This window comes from Pelophylax lessonae (genome assembly GCF_965119305.1).
Source record: "Pelophylax lessonae genome assembly, chromosome: 10".
NCBI lineage: Eukaryota > Metazoa > Chordata > Amphibia > Anura > Ranidae > Pelophylax > Pelophylax lessonae.
The window spans coordinates 15,287,482-15,312,211 of NC_138777.1; the positions used below are offsets into that span (position 1 = coordinate 15,287,482).

Here is a 24,730-nt window from a genome sequence, read left to right on the forward strand (position 1 = left end):
CTGGGGTGCCAAGGTTCGCCATCACTGGGCTATGGTATATTTGGAGTTGCGCTATGATGGGATAAATGCTGTATTTCTGTTTTTTTGGTCTGTTTCTGTGCATTGGCGGCCCATTGGAAATGAATGCATGCCTTTAGGCAATGACACAACATATGATGACATATGCATTAACCCAATGTACAGGAAGAGGGAATGGGCTCTATAGAGGCTTTAAAGTTGAACGTTATTCATTCGCACTGCCATAGCCCAGCTATCAGCAGCATGAACATTCGATCCAGTGACCTTGCTCCGAGTGGTGTGCTCGGAGGGGATCAATGACAGATAACACGATTGTTAAAGACATCTGTCTGTTCGCAGCTTTCCCTGTGAAGTCCCATAGGAATCCACTGAATTCATTGAGGCCACGTTCATTTTGCATGATAATTGGTGCGGTTATCCTGTAAAAACACTTCTTTCAGCCGGGAAGAATGGAATCCCATACATCGGCAGTGAACGTTTTCTAAAATACAGGGGGGAATTCAATGGTTATCGGATGGGAGAGTATCCCGCTGAATGGAGCACATCCAGGATCTTGTTACATTGTCAGTGGGCTGTTTAAGCGGGCTGTGCTAGGCTGAATGCACAATTGTGGCGAGTGATTTTATCTGGCATTGTTAGTATAATGCTTGGAGTGAGCAGAATGATGAGAAACCGATACTGGAAAAGAGAGTCTACTGAAGCAGAAACTGAAAAGGGTTGTATAAATTCTTTTTAATATTTATATAACACATTGTAGCAGTTTGCACTGTATGGAACACAAACACAGAATGAACAGGGAACATGTAACTGAGGCACAAATCATTGTCCAGTCATTTGTCAGTGAAAAGCTTCTTGTACTCAACCAACCCTTCTCATTTCTAGTGCTGGTGTCACAGGAACAAGATGTGGGGGTGCAGTGGGTACAGGGGCAGACTGGCAATTTCAGCCCAGGGGGCAAGTACAAACCAGAGGCCCATGGTGCCTCCTCCTGACCCCCATTCCAGGCTAAACCTCCGCTCCAGGTACTCTCTACTCACAGGCTGAAGCTGGTTTCCTGACCTGGCCAGCAGGGGGCAGTTGGGGGGAGCTGGGGCAGCTTGGTCGGGGCTGGCCGGAGGAGGAAAGTTTCCAGTGGGGCATGGAACCGGCCTCTGCTCAGACACAGTTTACACCATCCATGCTGGGAGAAAGGCCTGCACTCTGTCCTTGTCTTCAACCTGCACTCAGTAGGTCAGCAGTGGGGCTTTTTATTTCTCTTCACCGGGAATCCTTTAGGTATGTCTGTGGCAGAAGCGGTGCAGCCTTTTTATGGGGCATCAGAGTACCTGATCTTTCTCTGCTGCTGTTTCACTTACAAGTCTTTTCACTCCCCCAGCCTGTGATTGGACAGTGAAAGGAGAAGCAGCAGACTGATAAGCTCATCTCTCTATCACTCTGCTTTCTCCTCCTTTCAGCATGCACTGCAGCACATCAGAGTGGCAGTGGGAGGGACAGCCCTGTCAGCCAATCAGGGTTTTAATGCTTTGTACAGTTCTGTGAACCTCACACTGTGAACATGCTTAGAGTAGGGGAGAGAAGGTGAGTGATCTCAGCGTGTGCTACCTCCCCTATATCGACCAATCAGCAAGCTGGAAGAAGAGAGGTGACTAAGGAAGAACTTTTTCCTACAGTCTCCAATCAGATAATTGCTATTTTTTCTTTTTAGGAATTTTGCTTTGAATGCACACCCGAAAAACGATCTTATTGGCCAGCATTGTTTTTTCCTCAAGGCTGTGGAAGCTCTGTATTCTTTCCAGGATAATCATGTTTGATGTTACTCATCATCTAGTCATTAAATATTGTATAAAGTATTGTATAGCTGTCATCCAACTCCGCACTAGAACAATAAGACGACTTTTCATTAAATATACTCCGCCGTCTGCCGAGCCAAGATGCTGACATCTCTCGGATGTTTATTGTCTGTGATATCCCATCCCGCCATTATATTATTCTGATAAATATCTCATACTTTGTAATACATTGTTGTTCTTCTTTATTCTTATTTGATGTAAACACACAAAGACAAGGACGGGTCGATCGCTGTCAGCCTGTAAAGGAAGCTTAAAGTGAACCCGTCATTTGCTGAGTGCCTGAAATGAAAGCTGGTGTTGAAGAGCAGTTATTGCAAGGTGCTACCCAGGGCCGAGACAAGGGGTGGGCTGGAGGGGGCGGCTGCCCTGGGCATGGTGGGGGTTTGGGGGGTTGTGCTAGATTGGGTCATTTGGGGGGGATTTCTACTAGGAGAGTGGATTTCTGTTGGGGGGGGGGGTTGTGCTAGTAGGGATGATTGCAGGGATTTGTGCTAGGAGGGGAAATTTAGCGGGGAGGATTAGTGCTAGTAGAGAGGATGTAGGGGGATTTGTGCTGGCAGAGGGGAATTTTCAAGGGGGGATTTGTGCTCAGAGGGAAAATTTAGCGGGGAGGATTAGTGCTAGTAGAGAGGATGTAGGGGGATTTGTGCTGGCAGAGGGGAATTTGGAGGTGGGGGGGGGGATTTGTGCTAGGAGGGGAAATTTAGCGGGGAGGATTAGTGCTAGCAGAGAGGATGTAGGAGAATTTGTGCTGGCAGAGGGGAATTTTCAAGGGGGGGATTTGTGCTCAGAGGGAAAATTTGGCGGGGAGAATTAGTGCTAGTAGAGAGGATGTAGGGGGATTTGTGCTGGCAGAGTGGAATTTGGGGGGGGGGGGGGGGATTTGTGCTCAGAGGGAAAATTTGGCGGGGAGGATTAGTGCTAGTAGAGAGGATGTAGGGGGATTTGTGCTGGCAGGGGGGGGGGATTTGGAGGTGGGGGGGATTTGTTCTAGGAGGGGAAATTTAGCGGGGAGGATTAGTGCTAGTAGAGAGGATGTAGGGGGATTTGTGCTGGCAGAGGGGAATTTGGAGTGGGGGGGGATTTGTTCTAGGAGGGGAAATTTAGCGGGGAGGATTAGTGCTAGTAGAGACGATGTAGGGGGATTTGTGCTGGCAGAGGGGAATTTGGAGGTGGGGGGGGATTTGTTCTAGGAGGGGAAATTTAGCGGGGAGGATTAGTGCTAGTAGAGAGGATGTAGGGGGATTTGTGCTGGCAGGGGGGGGGATTTGGAGGTGGGGGGTGGATTTGTGCTAGGAGGGGAAATTTAGCGGGGAGGATTAGTGCTAGTAGAGAGGATGTAGGGGAGAATTTGTGCTGGCAGAGGGGAATTTTCAAGGGGGGGATTTGTGCTCAGAGGGAAAATTTGGCGGGGATGATTAGTGTTAGTAGAGAGGATGTAGGGGGATTTGTGCTGGCAGAGGGGAATTTGGAGGTGGGGGGGGATTTGTTCTAGGAGGGGAAATTTAGTGGGGAGGATTAGTGCTAGTAGAGAGGATGTAGGGGGATTTGTGCTGGCAGGGGGGGGGGGGGGATTTGGAGGTGGGGGGGTATTTGTGCTAGGAGGGGAAATTTAGCGGGGAGGATTAGTGCTAGTAGAGAGGATGTAGGAGAATTTGTGCTGGCAGAGGGGAATTTTCAAGGGGGGGATTTGTGCTCAGAGGGAAAATTTGGCGGGGAGGATTAGTGCTAGTAGAGAGGATGTAGGGGGATTTGTGCTGGCAGAGGGGAATTTGGAGGGGGGGGGGATTTTATTTGAAATCTTAGCAAATTTATTAAAAATAAAAAAGGAAAAAAATCCCATGTACATAAGTATTCACAGCCTTTGCCATGGCACTCAAAATTGAGCTCAGGTGCCTCCTGTTTCCATCGATCATCCTTGAGATGTTTCTACAACTTGATTGGAGTCCACCTGTGGTAAATTCAGTTGATTGGACACTGTTTGGAAAGGCGCACACCTGTCTATATAAGGTCCTACAGTTAACAGTGCATGTCAGAGCACAAACCAAGCAATGAAGTCCAAGGAATTGTCTGTAGACCTCGGAGACAGGATTGTATGGAGGCACAGATCTGGATATTTTCTGAAAGCAGAGACTCTGGAGAATAAAAAGGTGGTACTTGCATTTTTTTTTTTTTTTTTTGCACAGCCATTTTTTCAAATGCATATTTTCAGGGGGGGGGGAAACATACACGAAAATGAATTTTAGTGCAAACAAACATATTATTATACACAATTGTTTTGTAAAATATAAAAAGATTGGGTCGTATCGAGTAAATAGATACCAAATGTCCTAAAAAAAAAAGGTACCCAAAATTCTCCATAGGCAATGCTTTGGAAGCCTTAACAGGTTATCAGTGTAGCGTTAACCATGAATTATGACCATAGAACAATACATGTGCTTGCCCTATGCTGCGCTTTTTATATGGGGGGGGGGGGGGAGGTGACTGGGGTGCTTTAAACCATTTTTTTTTTAAACCATATTTTAAAATAATTTTTGTTTTATATAATTACTTTTTTTTTTTACACTTGAATATTCGGGTTTTCTGTGAGTGCATTTGTGAAAATGTGAGTTTGTTTTTAAAAAAATAAATCGGTAAACCACCATGGAGTCTCTCTATGTTTCTTTATGAGCCTATAGGACCTAGAGCGTTCTTCTGAAGCAGACGGTGACAGGGGAGCTGATTGGAGGGTATTATGGTATTATGCAGTTTATGACCCCTTTTATAAGATTTAGGTCCATCTAAGCAGGTGAGGGCACATTTTTCTGCGCACCTGGGTGGAAATGACTGAAATATTGGAAATCTGTGGATTCAAGGTACTGGAGGGGTGGATTTGATTTAAATCAGGTTGATTTAACCACTTATCGACCGCCCGCCTATGGCGGCGTGCACGCGCCCATTTGCCACATGGTAACATGATCAGTGGGTCCGGCGGCTACGATAGCCGCCAGGCACCCGTGATCACTTCCCGTGGAGACAGAACGGCGGTCTGCCGTTGTAAACACGGCAGACCGCTGTTTTGTCAGTTATGAACCTCTTATTTAGGTCTCTGTGTTCATGCAGAATGCTCATCCATCACACAGTCAGAAAGCACCCCCTAGGGACACATTTAACCCTTTGATCGCCCCCGGTGTGAACCCCTTCCCTGCCAGTGTCATTATTACCGTGACAGTGCATATTTTTAGCACTGATTACTGTAGTAATGTCACTGGTCCCCCCAAAAGTGTCAAAAATGTCAGTTAGGGGTCCAATCTTTCAATGGCGCAGTCCCGCTAAAAATTGCAGATCACTGCCATTACTAGTAAAAAAAAAATATATAAAAATGACATAAATCTTTCCCCTAGTTTGTAGACGCGATAACCAATCAATATACACTTATTGGGATTTTTTTTCTACCAAAAATATGTAGCAGAATACAAATTGGCCTAAAATGAGGAAAAAATTAGATTTTTTACATTTTTTTATTGGGCATGGTATATAGCAGAAAGTAAAAAAAAAAAAAAAAATATATATATATTTTTTTCAAAATCGTCGCTCTTTTTTTTGTTTATAGCGCTAAAAATAAAAATCGCAGAGGTGATCAAATACAACCAAAAGAAAGTTCTATTTGTGGGAAAAAAAGGACGTCAATTTCATTTGGGTATAGTGTCGTATGACCGTGCAATTGTCAGTTAAAATAAGGCAGTGCCGTATCGCAAAAAATGGCCTGGTCATTAAGAGGGCAAATCCTTCCAGTCCAAAAGTGGTTAAATCAGTAGTAAGACCCGTTTCACACTGGGGTGACTTAGCCGCCTGACAAGTCGCACTCCATTCAGCGCAATGGAATAATTTTAATCAGAGCAACTCAAGTCACTCCGACTTAGAAAAAGGTTCCTGCACTACTTTCGGGGCGACTTGCATTGACTTCTATTAGAGAAGTAGTTTGCAAGCCCCGCTGAAGTCGCGCCGCACAGGGTGGCTTCAGAGTCGGGCAACTTTGAAGCCGCCTCAGTGTGAACACAGCCTACAAAAGGCTTGATTTAAATTATAATTTTTAAAGAGCAACTGTCATCTCTGACCCGCAGTGGCTCCTCCTCTGACCCGCTGTTGACTCACTGACGACAGTCCCATTCGCTTTAATGGGACAGCTGGGGATGCGGCAGTGACACAACAAGGTGAGGGACGTGGCGGCAGCAGGTGATTGGACGCCTGCTAACAGGCGCGGCCATGATGGATCTGAAATGACAGGTGCTCTTTACATGTAAGGACTTATTCTTGCTGGTATTTAGAATCATTATTTGCAAACAAAATGAAGGTTTCCTATTTAGAATAATAAGCGGTCAGGTTAGTAAAACAGCGATATCAGAACCGATCCAATCATACAGTTTGTAGTGTACATAGATTTATAAACAATGGGATAAAGGAATATTCTGGAACTTTGTTTTATCTCATGGTTACTGTGAAATTGTGTGAATGCATCAATGCAGTGCATGTTATCTCAGCTCGCAGAGCTTGGATTTGTTGAATGAGTTTATCAAAAATGTAAATATTGCAGAATATACAACCTACATAACTAAGCTCCATTCCCTGCTGAATAAACTAAATTATTAATGTATCTTAAATAGAAAACTATCTTTAGATAAAATGATTTTGAAGTAAAAAATCTATTAAAATAAATTGGATTAAAAAAAAAATCAGATTTAAATAAAAAAAAAAATATATATATATATTATTTTTTTATTTATTTATTTTTTAAATCGTTGTTTTTTTTAATCCACCCTGGTACTGGAGGATTTGGAAGCTTTAATGTACTTTTCCTATATTTGCAATTTGCACACTGGGACTTTGATTGGACTGCATGTATATATTTGGAATACGTTTTTGAGCACAATAGCACAGAAGTGGGTTCTTATTTATTAACTATTTTGTTTATGATGGATTTGTTTATGAAGTTTTTTTTTTTTTTTTTCTTTTTTTTATTCAAGATCCATAACTTAACATAACAAAAAATGCACAGACAGACTTGCATGGAGTACGTGTAAAAAAAAAAAAAAAAAAAAAAGTTTTACCCTCTTCATGACCAGCCCATTTTTTGATGTTCAGCACTGTGCTCCTTTAACTGGCAATTGCTCGGCCATGCAATGCTGTAACCATATGAAATTTATATAATTTATTTTCCCTAAAATAGAGCTTTATCTAGGTGGTTATTTGATCACCTCTGGGTTTTTTATTAAATAAATGAAAAATGACTGTAGATTTTGAATTTTTTTTCTACTTTCTGTTATAAACCATATCCAATAAAATCAAATGTCTTCATATATGTAGGCCAAAATGTATTCTGCTACATTTTTTACCAAGTCTGCAGAGGATAGAAAGGGTCTCTGAGGAAGAATTTTTGAACATTAGTTCAGCGAAACGCGTCCGACCTATGTTGTCCTGGTTGTGATTATCAACAGGCCATCCACATCTATTGGCTGGAAGCTTTCCTCCTGGCAGATATGATTAGGGGTTATCACATATATGTAACACATGTCTTATTATGGTTTTTAACGAATGATGTGTAATAAAATGAATTTTTTAAATTATATTTTCTTCTTTTTCTGTAAATAAATGCTCACCATTGCATAATCCACACCCTTAAAAATTCAATCCTTTTAATAGGTGGGGTGATTTCCATTTAGTCCGGTGGATCTTGGGATCAGTCCCCGCCTTTGTTTTATTAGTGTTCCCTGTATTCTGCTACATGTTGTAAGAGGCTGATGCTGCTAACACTGCGTATAGTTCTGATCGTGATCAAGATATTGATCCGTACAGACACTATACTAGTAATGGCGGTGATCAGTGACTCATAGTATGATTGTGCTAGTGTAGTGGGTGGGGGAAACCTTCCAATTGGGATGATGACAACTGTCTAATGGCACTTTTCCACTGCAAGTACCGGCTCGGCTCTACTCGGTCCTGCTTGGCCCGGTTTGCTTTTCCACTGCTGGTACCGCATGGTACGGTGTTGGAACGGTACGGTACGGTATGGTTTGCTTTTCCACTAAAGTAGTACTAAAGTTAAGTGGGTGGGATAACAACGGGGTGGGTGGGATTCTCTGACCAACCAGTGGCTAGGAGTGACTGCATGCAAAGGATTGTGGGATATGGTACTGGGTATGGTACCTCTTGGAACCACAATCGAGGTGGTACTGTTTTTGAGAGCCGTACCTTTCGGTTCCATGCAGTGGAAAAGCGCCGCCGTACCGTACCGTTCCTACACCATACCATGCGGTACCAGCAGTGGAAAAGCACAAAAGCGAGCGGAACCGTTCGGTTACATGCAGTGGAAAAGCGCCATAAGAGGAGATTTCTTCTCAGTTCCTGTTGCATCTCCAGGAAAGGAAAGCAAAGGGAAATCTCCATAACGAGATCCAGATGACAAAAAAGTAAACTGGCAAGAGTTTGAACCCTTCTGTACTCCATCAGAAGCTTGAAATAAAAAAAAGTTTTGGCTCTACATGCACTTTAATGAGTCAACAGGTGAATAATCCCATTGGAGTCCACCAAGTTCTCTTATAAGAGGTTAAGTGAATTAGGAAGCACAGTTTTTTGAAGTTTCTAAACCCATTTCTGAAAAGCAGTTTTGCCCTTAAAATCTCATATTTTTAGTCCCGTTATAAAACCAGCAGATGTGACTCAGGCGTCGGGCATATGTTGCCGCGTGGGTGGGCGGTGATATATGTCAGCGCACTGATAATTAGCTCACAGGAAAACCATCTGGATCTTTTCCCTTTTTCTCTTACAGAAGAACTGAAGGAGAAGCTGACGCAATACGTGGACGAGGTCAACAAACGCAGACCCGGATTCATCAAGGTGGTTCGACACAACAAGCAGGAGGGGCTGATACGGTCCAGGGTCAGCGGGTGGAGAGCGGCAACGGCCCCGGTGGTGGCACTGTTTGATGCCCACGTTGAGTTCAGTGTTGGCTGGTAAGTGTCTCATGACCTCATTCTGGGCTCTTAAAGTAACTCTTATGCAAAATGAATTTGTACAACAAATAGATTCTTTCAAAGAAGACATTTATAATTCACCTTGCCTGCTGCCCATGGTGGCGATGTTTGCTGTATTTGAGTGAATTTGCCATTTGGCACTTCTGCAAGTGCCACTTTACTGATGCCCATTGCGTGCTGTGGTCCCATCCACCAGCCCCTACTACAGGACAGTAGCGAGACAGGGGCAGGCGGAAGGGACCACTGAGTGGGGCAGGGGACAAGAAATCCGACATATCTGGAAGTGCTGGATTCTTCAGATTGGCATCATATTGCAGAGATGCGATGGGGGCGAGGTCAATATACCATGTCTTTTTCGGTGGAAAACATGAACATGTTCTCCAGAAATTGGAAAACAGGGAAAAAGAAAGGGTGAAGAACCACAGAAGAGATCCATTCTAATTGTAGTTAGTTGTATCAGAAGTTGTGAAACATCAGTAATAGTTTTATATAGTATGTGTGCTCAGATCTCTGAGGTCAGGGGAAAAACCAATTCTGGGATCAGGCAACCTATATGAGAGCTTGTAGAGGAAACATTTCTCCACGCAGATTTTGATGGGGGATCACGTTAGATGATCATTGAGGTATTCTGGATGATCTACATTTCGATGGAGAGGAGATTCTGTCTGGAGCGGTACCCTTCTTCACTTATGCTAAGGCTGTGGGATGTCTGCTCCACCTCCTGGGGTGGGGGCGAGGTGCTGTGCTGGCGATAGGGGCAGGGGGGGTGCCTCGCCGGTGATCGGCTGTGGGGGGGCTCTATCTGGTGGAGACTCCTGCCAGGGTCCTTCCTTCCTGCCTGTGCTGTTTTCTGAGGTCTAGGGATCCTTTCTGGGGGCCTCGTGGGGCAGCCTTTTTGTTGTAGCCTGTGTGCTTGATAACGACGGCCATGTTGGTGTAGTCCGGCGGCCATGTTGTGGTGATTTGCCATTGAAAATAGTGGCGGCCATTACAGTGGAGCCCTCTGAGCGGCAATTTCGGTGGTGGGAGCCCCTCCTCATTCCCGGGTGCTGACTCCTGGATCGTTTAATTTCCTGATAACCGCAAGTGGAGTGCAGATTATCCTGGTGGCTGCAGTTGCCTGTTTCTGTTGGGTGGTGAGTCTGGTGGGGTCCTCTCCCTCCCTGCTGAGGATTGATTGGTGCTCTCTTACTGGCAAACCAGTGGTGCTGCCGGAGCGGTGGGGGTGTCCTTAGCAGTGTTTTACACCTTTTTTTGTGGGGTCCCCCTATTGACTCATGGTGTCTTTGAAACACATTTCCCCACCTGATCCCCTCCCAGAGGCTGCAGGGCCCTCCGGGTCCCAACCATCCATTGATGCATTGACAGCAGTACTGGTGTCCCGGGTGGAGGTGGTTTTTGGGCAAGGGGCTAGCAAAAAGCACCCCCCGCCTTCCCCTGCCTTTGTAGTATGCCAGGCTCTGTGGTATGCTGGGCTCTGTGGTATGCCAGTCTCTGTGGTATGCCGGGCTCTGTGGTATGCCGGGCTCTGTGGTATGCCAGTCTCTGTGGTATGCCGGGCTCTGTGGTATGCTGGGCTCTGTGGTATGCCAGTCTCTGTGGTATGCCAAGCTCTGTGGTATGCCGGGCTCTGTCGTGCTGGGCTCTGTGATATGCCGGGCTCTGGTGTATGGCAGTCTCTGTGGTTTCCCGGGCTTTGTGGTATGCCAATCTCTGTGGTGCCGGGCTCTGTGGTATGCCAGTCTCTGTGGTGCCGGCCTCTGTGGTATGCCGGGCTCTGTGGCAATCAGTGCGCACAGTGCCACCATCAGGGACCATAGTGCTGCCAGTCAGTGCCCATCAGTGCCTGCTCATCTAGGCACTGATGGGCACTGACTGGCAGCACTATGGGCACTGATTGGATGATTTCTGATTGTGGGCACTAAAGGTGCTGCCCATCAGTGTCCATCAGTGCCGCCCATCAGTGCCACCTATCAGTGCCCATCACTGCGGCATATTAGTACCTCCTCATCAGTGCCCCTAGGTGCCACCTCATCAGTGTCCATCAGTTCAGTCTATCAGTGCCCATCAGTGCTGCCTCATCAGCGCACATCAGTGAAGGAGAAAAAAATATTTATTTTCCAAATTTACTCACAGAAAATAAGAAAAACTTTTTTTTTCAAAATTTTCTGTCTTTTTTTTTTTTTTTTTGAAGAAATAAAAAAACCCTGCAGTGATTAAATACCACCAAAAGAAATCTCTATTTGTGTGAAAAACATGATAAAAATTTCATATGGGTACAGTGTAGCATGCTCGCGCAATTGTCATTCAAAATGTGACAGCGCTGAAAGCTGAAAAATGGCCTGGGCAGGAAGGGGGTGAAAGTACCTGGTATTGAAGTAGTTAAGAAAAAAGAGGGGGGGGGGGGAAATGCACTGGAATGCATCAAAAACGCGTCCCAACCACGCATGCAGAAAAGCATCTGGAACGCATCCGGACTGCGTTTCTATGGCGTGAACTGGCCTTAAATCATTATAACTGGCGAATCTTACTTATAAATGATTTACATTGAGCGTTTCTTTATCTGAGGATAATTTCAGATCTGAGAGTGAGATCCAAGAGCCTTCTTGAGGTCTGCTGTCAAGTGTCTGACCGCATGCTGATCATGCGCTGTTCTATGGCTCCTGAGTTTGCATAACAGCGTGTGGTCAGTTTAGATGTAAAACGTGCTTAGCAGAGTTGTCCTTTGATATTTTAATACCAGACCAGTTCAAATGCAGATTATAATATAAATCCTTTATTGATATAATTTCTGGGAAATTTATCACAACGTTGCAATATATCTTGCCAGAGAGGAAGAATACTCACTTTCATTTCTCCCTCCACCAGCATGTTTCATTGCTGGGTGTTAAATTTAAATATTCCTACTAATCTCTGTCCCGTTTAATCTTTTATAAACCCATTTTGCAGGGTGAAAACTTTGACAGGAGCACTTTGAAGCTGTCATCAAAACGTGCAAAATGTGGCGGCATGACACATGAAAATTCATGAGCGGATACGCCACTTCAGCGCTCTGTAATGTGCGTCCGTCTCCGCTCGGCCAGATCGCGATAGCAGATTAGAGGAAGTGCCGGGCGCCTGGGGAATTGCTCTTAAAGCTAAGATAACAGAAGGGTCCTAGTTTGAAGAACTCTGCTCTAATTAAAAAGTAGGATGCTGCTTTTCAAAAAGGTACACGCCAGTGTAAAATAAAGCAAAGCCTTGAGATACCTTCGGGTAGCATAGCCTTACTGCTCAGGGATGCAGTTCTCTATCCAAGCATTGGACCGTACCATTTTCTTGAAAAGCTCCATCAGGGGCATCAAACTCTATTTAATCACGGGCAGCTTCAGCATTATGGTTGCCCTCAAAGGGCCTGTTGGATCTGTAAGTCTAGATGTCCAGAGCACCCTCCCCCCCCCCCCCTTACATCAGAAGTCAAGAGCCTCCCCACCATCAGAAATCAAGACTTTTCCCTTCCTACATTTCATCACAGCGCTCCCCACTTACCTTGTGCTGCTGCCAGGAAGAAGCTAGTGGGTGGAGTTGAGAAGCCGAAAGCGTAGGTTATGGAGGAGGACCAGAGTCAACTGAATGTGAAGACCAGGGGAGGCGGAGATGAAGGGATGCTGCGGCTGCACAGAGAGGTGCAGGATCTGTAACAGGAGTTCTGACCTCCCCTTTGCTGCCAACTTCTGAGATGGGGGGGCAGAGACTAATCTCTTTTCAGCTGCACAGAGGAGTGCAGGGAGTAGAGGAGTGCAGGGAGTTCTGTCCTCCTCTTTGCTACCAACTGCTGAGATGGGGGGGGGGGGGGAGAGAGACTAAGCTCTTTGCGGCTGCACAGAGCAGCACAGGAAGTTCTGTCCTCCCCTTTGCTGCCAACTGCTGAGATTAGGGGGGCAGAGACTAATCTCTTCATGGCTGCACAGAGAAGTGCAGGGAGTTTCGTCCTCCCCTTTGCTGCAACTGTTGAGATTGGGGGGGGGGGGCAGAGACTAATCTCTTTGTGGCTGCACAGAGAAGTGCAGGGAGTTTCGTCCTCCCCTTTGCTGCAACTGTTGAGATAGAGACTAATCTCTTTGTGGCTGCACAGAGAAGTGCAAGGAGTTTCGTCCTCCCCTTAGCTGCCAAATGCTGAAATTGGGGTGGGGGGGGGCAGAGACTAATCTCTTTGCGGCTGCACAAAGAAGCGCAGGGAGTTCTGTCCTCTCACCTGCTGCCAACTACTGAGACAAGGTGGGGGCGGAGACAAAGGGGGTGCCGCAGCTGCAGGAGAGGTGCAAGGGCCACATGAAATGATCTGCTGGTTCCGATTCAGCCCACGGGTCTTGAGCTTCATTTAGTGATGGTGCCTAGGCTGAGATGATGTCATCAGTCTGCTGCTGACCCTCCTTCACCCAGTCCTCAGACTGCAGCATTGTATTTCTGTAGCAAGTCACAAGATGAGAGGCTGCTGGTCTGTGCCAGACATTTATGAACATAACCTTGAGAATTTACGTAATTGTGTCATCTCTGAGCAAGCATCTCCGTCCAGCGTGACTCTGAATGAGCCCCGAGCAAAGATGGTGCCTGTTTTGGGGAGAAAAAAATTCTGTGTTAATCAAGTGAAGAATGTGGTTTTCATACATTTCCATGATCAACACAATGCAGAATGATCTCGTATAGCTTTTCACAAATAACACCTCGTGTCCTCCACCTAAGAACACTCTGAGTCAGTAATTCTCAGCTCCGGTCCTCAGGACCCACTAACCACTAACCCACTAAGGCCAGGTTTGCAAGATAACTGAAATACATTGCAGGTGATATAATTTGTTGCTCAGTGATTGCAGTATTCTAGTCTGCATCTCCCCAAGGTAATACTTAAAATCTGGCCTGTTAGTGGGTACTGAGGACCACTGCTCTGAGGCTTACCAGAGGGTATGTAACTCTTATGTGAGAAGTCAAGCAGCACTTATTAGGAATAATGACGATATGATACTCCACAGCTCACATCACCATCTCTCCTCAAAAATACAAAGCACTATAGAGGGAAATCTGTAAAAAAACACGCTGCACATAGTATAAGATCCAGATACAACCGCTTTATTAAAACGGTTTAAACCACTTAAACATATCAGCTGTATACAGCGTCTTACACAGAAACCACCACTCACAGAATTCCTAAGCTTCCAAACAACCTCCAGTTTTTTCCTACGCGTTTCATCAAATGTTTGACGTCATCACGTGCCACTGACCTAGGGCAGGGCCGGAGGTTGTGACGTCATCGCACATGAGGGGAGAGAACTGGGACCTCTATGAGAAGGTAATAAATAACTGGAGGTGTTATAGTATTATACATTTTAGGCAAGTAATTCCATCTTTCACAGGAGGTGGTTGACTGGTAATAAGGCCATTATTGAGTGAAGAATCACAATGATTTCTTTCTTCTCAGGGTGGAGCCAGTGCTGAGCCGGATCAAGGAGGACCGGAAGATCATAGTCTCTCCATCGTTTGACAACATCAAGTACGATACCTTTGAAATCGAAGAGTACCCCCTCTCTGCTCAGGGATTCGACTGGGAGTTATGGTGTCGCTACCTGAATCCCCCGAAATCTTGGTGGAAGCTTGAAAATACAACCGCTCCAATCAGGTACATATCCCTCTATCAGGATTTAAGGTACTGGCGTTATTGTGGCGCCTCTGTATATGTAACCACAGTTAGACACAAGTACAGAAGGATGTGTAGATTCATTTACCTTTTGATTATAATTAAAAAAGGAACTTCAGGCAAATCACTAAATACACAGATAAAATACAGATGTGGGGGCTGCTTTTACTGTATTTCTGTCCATCCTGTCCTAACATTTACACTGCTGCCCTGTCTGGCAGGGGAGAAGACCTGATTTTTCTCTGTTGAAGTTCAGTAAATCAGTAAATCTTGCAGGTCCCTCCTCCAGCCTGTGACTGGACTAATTTATTTACAGTATATACTCGAGTATAACCGGCCCGAATATAAGCCAAGGCACCTAATTTTACCACAAAAAAACTGGGAAAAATGTATTGACTCGAGTATAAGCCTAGGATGGGAAATGCAGCAGCTACTGGACCCAACTGGACCACCACGGGACCCAAAACAGGGGCTGCGGGTATGGTGCAGGGGCTACGGACATGGTACAGGAGATGCAGGCCTGTGGGCATGGTACAGACATGGTACAGGAGATGGTACAGGCATGGTACAGGAGAAGGTACAGGCATGGTACAGGAGAAGGTACAGGCATAGCACAGGAGATGGTACAGGCATAGCACAGGAGATGGTACAGGCATGGTACAGGAGATGGTACAGACATGGTACAGGAGATGGTTTAGGCATAGCACAGGAGATGGTACAGACATGGTACAGGAGATGGTACAGGCATGGTACAGGAGATGGTACAGGAGAAGGTACAGGCATGGTACAGGAGATGGTTCAGGCATGGCACAGGAGATGGTTCAGGCATAGCACAGGAGATGGTTCAGGCATGGTACAGGAGATGGTTCAGGCATGGTACAGGAGATGGTACAGACATGGTACAGGAGATGGTTCAGGCATAGCACAGGAGATGGTACAGGCATGGTACAGGAGATGGTACAGGCATGGTACAGGAGATGGTACAGGCATGGTACAGGAGATGGTTCAGGCATGGTACAGGAGATGGTTCAGGCATGGTACAGGAGATGGTACAGGCATGGCACAGGAGATGGTACAGGAGATGGTACAGGCATAGCACAGGAGATGGTACAGACATGGTACAGGAGATGGTTCAGGCATAGCACAGGAGATGGTACAGGAGATGGTACAGGCATAGTACAGGAGATGGTTCAGTCATGGTACAGGAGATGGTACAGGCATGGCACAGGAGATGGTACAGGCATGGCACAGGAGATGGTACAGGCATGGCACAGGAGATGGTTCAGGCATAGCACAGGAGATGGTACAGGAGATGGTATAGGCATGGTACAGGAGATGGTACAGGCATGGTACAGGAGATGGTTCAGGCATAGCACAGGAGATGGTTCAGGCATGGTACAGGAGATGGTTCAGGCATGGTACAGGAGATGGTTCAGGCATAGCACAGGAGATGGTTCAGGCATAGCACAGGAGATGGTACAGGAGATGGTTCAGGCATAGCACAGGAGATGGTGCAGGAGATGGTTCAGGCATAGCACAAGAGATGGTGCAGGAGATGGTTCAGGCATAGCACAGGAGATGGTACAGGAGATGGTTCAGGCATGGTACAGGAGATGGTTCAGGCATAGCACAGGAGATGGTACAGGCATGGTACAGGAGATGGTTCAGGCATGGTACAGGAGATGGTTCAGGCATAGCACAGGAGATGGTACAGGAGATGGTACAGGCATGGTACAGGATATGGTACAGGCATGGTACAGGAGATGGTTCAGGCATGGTACAGGAGATGGTTCAGGCATAGCACAGGAGATGGTTCAGGCATGGTACAGGAGATGGTTCAGGCATGGTACAGGAGATGGTTCAGGCATAGCACAGGAGATGGTACAGGCATGGTACAGGAGATGGTTCAGGCATGGTACAGGAGATGGTTCAGGCATAGCACAGGAGATGGTACAGGAGATGGTACAGGCATGGTACAGGAGATGGTTCAGGCATGGTACAGGAGATGGTTCAGGCATAGCACAGGAGATGGTACAGGAGATGGTACAGGCATGGTACAGGAGATGGTACAGGCATGGTACAGGAGATGGTTCAGGCATGGTACAGGAGATGGTTCAGGCATGGCACAGGAGATGGTACAGGCATGGTACAGGAGATGGTACAGGCATGGTACAGGAGATGGTACAGGCATGGTACAGGAGATGGTTCAGGCATGGTACAGGAGATGGTACAGGCATGGCACAGGAGATGGTACAGGAGATGGTACAGGCATAGCACAGGAGATGGTACAGACATGGTACAGCCATGGTACAGGAGATGGTTCAGGCATAGCACAGGAGATGGTACAGGAGATGGTACAGGCATAGTACAGGAGATGGTTCAGTCATGGTACAGGAGATGGTACAGGCATGGCACAGGAGATGGTACAGGCATGGCACAGGAGATGGTACAGGCATGGCACAGGAGATGGTTCAGGCATGGTACAGGAGATGGTACAGGCATGGTACAGGAGATGGTTCAGGCATGGTACAGGAGATGGTTCAGGCATGGTACAGGAGATGGTACAGGCATGGTACAGGAGATGGTTCAGGCATAGCACAGGAGATGGTACAGGCATGGTACAGGAGATGCAGTGCTGAATCTCCTGTACCATGCCTGAGGAGATGCAGGGGCTGCGGAGGAGTCTCACTTACCTTTCCCCCTTACATTTAAAAATGGCGCCACCCGGCACCAACACATCACCGCGCGTGCGCAGTTTGCCCGGGAATATCCGGACATGTATGGACTTTCCCAAGTGACGGGGGAAAAAGTAAGTGAGACTGTGACTCGAGTATAAGCCGAGGGGGGCTTTTTCAGCATAAAAAACATGCTGAAAAAGTCGGCTTATACTCGAGTATATATGGTAATACGTGTTAACTGGTTGAAAAAAAAGTGTGAGTTTTTGTAATCTGTATTTTGTATAGAAAGGTAGGTTTTCTGTTTTTTTTTTCTGCTCAGTGGAGCTCCCGTATTCACCAATTCTGATACATTTACAGTCTAATGTAGAGCTCTCCCTTGTCCTGTTCTCTTAGGAGCCCAGCTCTGATTGGCTGTTTCATCGTGGATAGGCTGTACTTTGAGGAGATCGGTTTACTGGATGAAGGGATGGAGGTGTACGGAGGGGAAAATGTGGAGCTAGGAGTTCGGGTAAGTCACTCATAATATTATTTTTAAACATTTGTAAGTAAACCAAATTTTGTGTAACTGAGTATGTTAGTGATTGATGGAGAATGACACTTCAAACTTAAAATTGGTGGAAGGAACAGATTGCCCCAGCAGAGAAATGTATTTCAGGAGAAGAGAGTTAGAGGAAAGAGCAGAGTCCTCCAGCAGAGCAGAGTTTTTCTGGAGAGAAGAGTTAGAGTAAGGAGACGAGTCCTTCAGCAGTAAAGAGAGTTTTAGGAGAGGAGAGTTAGAAAAACGAACAGAGCCCTATAGCAGTATAGAGTGTTCTAGGAGAGGAGAGTTAGATAGAGGAAAGAGTAGAGTGTTCCACCCATATAGTGTGTTTTGGGAGAGCAGAGTCAGAGGAAGGAGAAGAGTCCTTCAGTAGTGCAGAGTATTTCATAAGAGAAAAATTTGATGGAGGAAGGAGCAGAGTCCTCCAGCAGTGCAGAGTATTTCGGGATAGAAGAGTTAGAGGAAGGGGCAGAGTCCTCCAGCAGTGCAGAGTATTTCAGGATAGAAGAGTTAGAGGAAGGGGCAGAGTCCCCCAGCAGTACATAGTATTTCAGGAGAGGAGAGTTAGAGGAAGGGGCAGAGTCCTCAAGCAGAGTAGAGTATTTCAGGAGAGTAGAGTTAGATAGAAGAAGAGTCCTCCAGCAGTGTAGGGTATTTCAGCAGAGTAGAGTTAGAGGAAAAAGCAGAGTCCCCAAGCAGAGTAGAGTATTAAAGGAGAGGTGAGTTAGATAGAGGAAGGAGAAGAGTCCTTCAGCAACTCAGAGTATTTTAGGAGAAGAGAGTTAGAGGAAACTCAAAGTCCTCCAGCAGAGCAGAGTATTTTCAGAGATGAGAGTTAGATAGAGGACGGAGCAGAGTCCTCCAGCAGTATAGAGTGTTTTAGGAGAGGAGAGTCAGAGGAAGGAGCAGAGCCCTCCAGCAGTATAGAGTGTTTTAGGAGAGGAGAGTCAGAGGAAGGAGCAGAGCCCTCCAGCAGTATAGAGTGTTTTAGGAGAGGAGAGTCAGAGGAAGGAGCAGAGCCCTAGAGCAGTATGAAGCATTTTAGGAGAGGAGAGTTGGATAGAGGAAGATGCGGAGTCCTCCAGCAGTATACAGTGAGGGGAAAAAAGTATTTGATCCCCTGCTGATTTTGTTGTACGTTTGCCCACTGACAAGGAAATAATGAGTCTATAATTTTATTGGTCGGTTTATTTTCACAGTGAGAGACAGAATAACAACAAAAGAAATCTAAAAAACACATTTCAAAAAGGTTATAAATTGATTTGCATTTTACTGAGTGAAATAAGTATTTGATCCCCTATCCATCAGCAATATTTCTGCCTCCCAGGTTTCTTCTATACAGGTAACAAGCTGAAATTAGGAGCACTCTCTTAAAGGGAGTGCTCTTAATCTCAGCTTTTCACCTGTATAAAAGAGATCTGTCCACAGAGGCAATTAATCGGATTCCAATCTCTCCACAATGGCCAAGACCAAAGAGCTGTCCAAAGGATGTCAGGGACAATATTGTAGTCCTACACAAGGCTGTAATGGGCTACAAAACCATCGCCAAGCACCTTGGTGAGAGGGTGACAACAATTGGTGCGATTATTTGCAAATGGAAGAAACACAAAATAACTGTCAATCTCCCTCGGTCTGGGGCTCCATGGAAGATCTCACCTCGTGGAGTTTCAATGTTCATGAGAATGGTGAGGAATCAGCCCAGAACTATACGGGAGAATCTCTTCAATGATCTCAAGGCAGCTGGGACCATAGTCACCAAGTAAAACAATTGGTAACATACTACGACATGAAGGACTAAAATCCTGCAGCGCCCGCAAGGTCCCCCTGCTCAAGAAAGCACATGTAGAGGCCCATCTTAAGTTTGCTAATGAACATCTGAATGATTCAGAGGAGAACTGGGTGAAAGTGTTGTGGTCAGAGGAGACCAAAATTGAGCTCTTTGGCATTAACTCAACTCGCCGAGTTTGGAGGAGGAGGAATGCTGCCTATGACCCCAAGAAAACCATCCCTACCATCAAACATGGAGGTGGAAATATTATGCTTTGGGGGTGTTTTTCTGCTAAGGGGACAGGACAGCTTCACCGCATTTAAGGGATGATGGGCCATGTACCATCAAACCTTGGGTGAGAACCTCCTTCCTTCAGCCAGGGCAATGGAAATGGGTATTCCAGCATGACTATGACCCAAAACACACGGCCAACCAACAGAGGATGACCCAAGAAGAAGCACATTAAGGTCCTGCAGTGGCCTAGCCAATCTCCCGACCCTAATTCCTATAGAAAATATGTTGAGGGAGCTGAAGGTTCGAGTTACCAAACGTCAGCCTCGAAACCTTAATGACTCTGAGAGGATCTGCAGGGAGGAGTGGGACAAAATCCCTCCTGAGATGTGTGCAAACCTGGTGGCCAACTACAGGAAACGTCTGACCTCTGTGATTGCCAACAAGGGTTTTGCCACCAAGTACTAAGTCGTGTTTTGCGAAGGGGTCAAATACTTAATAATTTCGCCCATTAAAATGCAAATCAATTTATAACTTTTTTCTGGATTTCTTTGTTGTCATTCTGTCTCTCACTGTTAAAATAAACCAACCTTTAAATTACAGATTGATCTTACAAATTCAGCAGGGGATCAAATACTATTTTCCCTCACTGTAGAGTGTTCTAGGAGAAGAGTCCTTCAGCAGTATAGAGTGTTTTGGGAGAGGAGAGTCAGAGGAAGGAGAAGAGTCCTTCAGCAGTATAGAGTGTTTTGGGAGCGGGGGGTCAGAGGAAGGAAAAGAATCCTTCAGCAGTATAGAGTGTTTTGGGAGAGGAGAGTCAGAGGAAGGAGAAGAGTCCTCCAGCAGTTTAGAGTGTTTTGGGAGAAGAGAGAGTCAGAGGAAGGAGAAGAGTCCTCCAGCAGTATAGAGTGTTTTGGGAGCGGGGGGTCAGAGGAAGGAAAAGAGTCCTCCAGCAGTTTAGAGTGTTTTGGGAGAGGGGGGGTCAGAGGAAGGAGAAGGGTCCTTCAGCAGTATAGAGTGTTTTGGGAGAGGAGAGTCAGAGGAAGGAGAAGAGTCCTCCAGCAGTATAGAGTGTTTTGGGAGAGGAGAGTCAGAGGAAGGAGAAGAGTCCTTCAGCAGTATAGAGTGTTTTGGGAGAGGGGGTTTAGAGGAAGGAGAAGAGTCCTTCAGCAGTATAGAGTGTTTTGGGAGGGGAGAGTCAGAGGAAGGAGAAGAGTCCTCCAGCAGTATAGAGTGTTTTGGGAGAGGGGGGGTCAGAGGAAGCAGAAGAGTCCTCCAGCAGTATAGAGTGTTTTGGTAGAGGAGAGTCAGAGGAAGGAGAAGAGTCCTCCAGCAGTATAGAGTGTTTTGGCAGAGGAGAGTCAGAGGAAGGAGAAGAGTCCTCCAGCAGTATAGAGTGTTTTGGGAGAGGGGGGGTCAGAGGAAGGAGAAGAGTCCTCCAGCAGTATAGAGTGTTTTGGTAGAGGAGAGTCAGAGGAAGGAGAAGAGTCCTCCAGCAGTATAGAGTGTTTTGGGAGAGGAGAGTCAGAGGAAGGAGAAGAGTCCTTCAGCAGTATAGAGTGTTTTGGGAGATGGGGTTTAGAGGAAGGAGAAGAATCCTTCAGCAGTATAGAGTGTTTTGGGATCGGGTGTCAGAGGAAGGAGAAGAGTCCTCCAGCAGTATAGAGTGTTTTGGGATCGGGTGTCAGAGGAAGGAGAAGAGTCCTTCAGCAGTATAGAGTGTTTTGGGAGAGGAGAGTCAGAGGAAGGAGAAGAGTCCTCCAGCAGTATAGAGTGTTTTGGGAGAGGGGGGGTCAGAGGAAGGAGAAGAGTCCTCCAGCAGTATAGAGTGTTTTGGGAGAGGAGAGTCAGAGGAAGGAGAAGAGTCATTCAGCAGTATAGAGTGTTTTGGGAGAGGGGGTTTAGAGGAAGGAGAAGAATCCTTCAGCAGTATAGAGTGTTTTGGGAGAGGAGAGTCAGAGGAAGGAGAAGAGTCCTCCAGCAGTATAGAGTGTTTTGGGAGAGGGGGGGTCAGAGGAAGGAGAAGAGTCCTCCAGCAGTATAGAGTGTTTTGGTAGAGGAGAGTCAGAGGAAGGAGAAGAGTCCTCCAGCAGTATAGAGTGTTTTGGGAGAGGAGAGTCAGAGGAAGGAGAAGAGTCCTTCAGCAGTATAGAGTGTTTTGGGAGAGGGGGTTTAGAGGAAGGAGAAGAGTCCTTCAGCAGTATAGAGTGTTTTGGGAGAGGGGGGGTCAGAGGAAGGAAAAGAATCCTTCAGCAGTATAGAGTGTTTTGGGAGAGGAGAGTCAGAGGAAGGAGAAGAGTCCTCCAGCAGTATAGAGTGTTTTGGGAGGGGAGAGTCAGAGGAAGGAGAAGAGTCCTCCAGCAGTATAGAGTGTTTTGGGAGCGGGGGGGTCAGAGGAAGGAAAAGAGTCCTCCAGCAGTTTAGAGTGTTTTGGGAGAGGGGGTTTAGAGGAAGGAGAAGAGTCCTTCAGCAGTATAGAGTGTTTTGGGAGAGGGGGGGTCAGAGGAAGGAAAAGAATCCTTCAGCAGTATAGAGTGTTTTGGGAGAGGAGAGTCAGAGGAAGGAGAAGAGTCCTCCAGCAGTATAGAGTGTTTTGGGAGGGGAGAGTCAGAGGAAGGAGAAGAGTCCTCCAGCAGTATAGAGTGTTTTGGGAGCGGGGGGGTCAGAGGAAGGAAAAGAGTCCTCCAGCAGTTTAGAGTGTTTTGGGAGAGGGGGGTCAGAGGAAGAAGAAGAGTCCTTCAGCAGTATAGAGTGTTTTGGGAGAAGAGAGAGTCAGAGGAAGGAGAAGAGTCCTCCAGCAGTATAGAGTGTTTTGGGAGAGGGGGGTCAGAGGAAGGGGAAGAGTCCTCCAGCAGTATAGAGTGTTTTGGGAGAGGAGAGTCAGAGGAAGGAGAAGAGTCCTCCAGCAGTATAGAGTGTTTTGGGAGAGGGGGGTCAGAGGAAGGAGAAGAGTCCTTCAGCAGTATAGAGTGTTTTGGGAGAGGAGAGTCAGAGGAAGGAGAAGAGTCCTTCAGCAGTAGATTGTTTCTTTTCAGTAGCGATGCGTCAGTTTGTGTTAGCAGTAGTATAGGTGTTCTGTGTAAATTATTTATTGAATATGACACGTTGGGTTCTCTTTTTTATAAACAAACTCAAGGCAAAAATATAAAAACTGTCTATAGTCCATATATTTGTAGCACCCACCCACGAAAAGTGCCACCGTTTTGCCCCTGCTGCATTTCCCTAACCAGTGCAGCGGCAGCCAGGCACACAGTAACAGTCAGTCTTTTGGCTCAATGAACAGTTTAAGAGTCTCTTTCTTGATTATTTATTTATTAAAAATTCTACTTGGATAGGGTGCAGGAAAGCTGCGGAATACTTCAGTAACATAATGCAGTAATACGAGGACACTCTTCACTTTGTCAAAGCTTCTTAGTACAGTTCCTCCAGCAACTACTAAGGGATTGAGCAACACTGGGACACCATAGTTAATGTCCCAATTTGAGCAAGCACTGGCACTGATGCATAAGGGATAGTAGCAGCTCACAATTACTAGGATTCTCTGACATGTACTCTGGGTACTTGGATGCCTCCTTCCATTATCAGCCACACATTCTCACATGAACACTCTAAACTAGATCCTCAGTAAAATCCCTTAATCAGTTCTAGCAAGTTTCAGCAGAACAGTCCCCCAAGTTCTTCGCATAGTTGAGACGCTGATGAGCACATGTAAAGATACACCATGTCTGTGCAGAAGGCTGGGAACTTCTCCTGAACAAGAACAAGGCTGCCTCAGACCCCATACTATTTATGCACTCCTCAGCCACCTACTGGATTGACAGAGACCACAGCTATATTCAGGCTGTGGAACTGCCTCTTCCCGCCCACTACATTCTAGAATCCTCCAGAAGGTAGTCAAACCTGCAGTCAGGGAAGCCCAGAAAAGTCCAAAGCAATCACAAACTGCCCCACTGATTACAGGGGAGCCAAAAATAAATAAAGTACTTAAGCTATCAAGGAGGGTGCTACATCTGAATTCCAGCAAAAGCCAAAAAAAAACATCTTTCAGTTCACCTTAAATGTGTCTCCTTACTGAGTGGCCATACAACTTCTGATAGGTATAATCAGTCTTGCAGCTGGGATTTTCTGTAAAGACAGTAGGCGGGAAGGGAGGTATTTATATGAGTTTACTGGAGGGTTTAAGCTAGCCATAGACCGTTTGAATCTCAGCTGGTTTAGCAGGGACTGACCGAGATTTGAACCATGTATGGGCAGGCTGAGTGTACCCAAGTTGATCAATCAGAATGTTGGCTTTTCCATTCAATTATTGCCAGCATCTATAGCCGCTAGCAACAATCAGTATGTTCTCCTGGCAGAGACGCCCCCCCCTCCAGTGGCATCACTGGGTTGGTGTCGCCCAGTGCTGTAAAACATGGTGTCACCTTCCCACCACCACCACAGGGACTGCAGAGAGGATACAAGAGATGGTCAGAGATTGTGGTCATAGCCATACTCACAGTGGCGTGGGAGTCTTCAGCAGCCATGGATGGAAGGGGCCAGGGTTTGGTCTCTGGGATGTGTGGCCATGCTCACAGTGGTGTGGTGGGAGTCGCCAGCAGCCATGAATGGAAGGTGTCAGGGTTTGGTCTCTGGGATGTGTGGCCTTGCTCACAGTGGTGTGGTGGGAGTCTCCAGCAGCCATGAATGGAAGGTGCCAGGGTTTGGTCTCTGGGATGTGTGGCCATGCTCACAGTGGTGTGGTGGGAGTCTGCAGCAGCCATGGATGGAAGGTGCCAAGGTTTGGTCTCTGGGATGTGTGGCCATGCTCACAGTGGTGTGGTGGGAGTCTCCAGCAGCCATGGATGGAAGGTGCCAAGGTTTGGTCTCTGGGATGTGTGGCCATGCTCACAGTGGTGTGGTGGGAGTCTGCAGCAGCCATGGATGAATGGTGCCAGGGTTTGGTCTCTGGGATGTGTGGCCATGCTCA

The 24,730-nt window shown here is 46.5% G+C and overlaps 1 protein-coding gene across 1 annotated transcript in view; it reads left to right on the top strand.

Annotated features, from left to right (window-relative positions):
* The window catches only part of GALNT18 (polypeptide N-acetylgalactosaminyltransferase 18), a 548,225-nt gene that overhangs the window by 400,114 nt on the left and 123,381 nt on the right, over positions 1 to 24,730 (top strand). Inside the window, exons 4-6 of the mRNA XM_082270869.1 lie at positions 8,674 to 8,857; positions 14,331 to 14,528; positions 17,618 to 17,732. Coding sequence (XP_082126995.1) covers positions 8,674 to 8,857; positions 14,331 to 14,528; positions 17,618 to 17,732 — 497 coding nt within the window. The remainder of the gene's footprint in view (positions 1 to 8,673; positions 8,858 to 14,330; positions 14,529 to 17,617; positions 17,733 to 24,730) is intronic.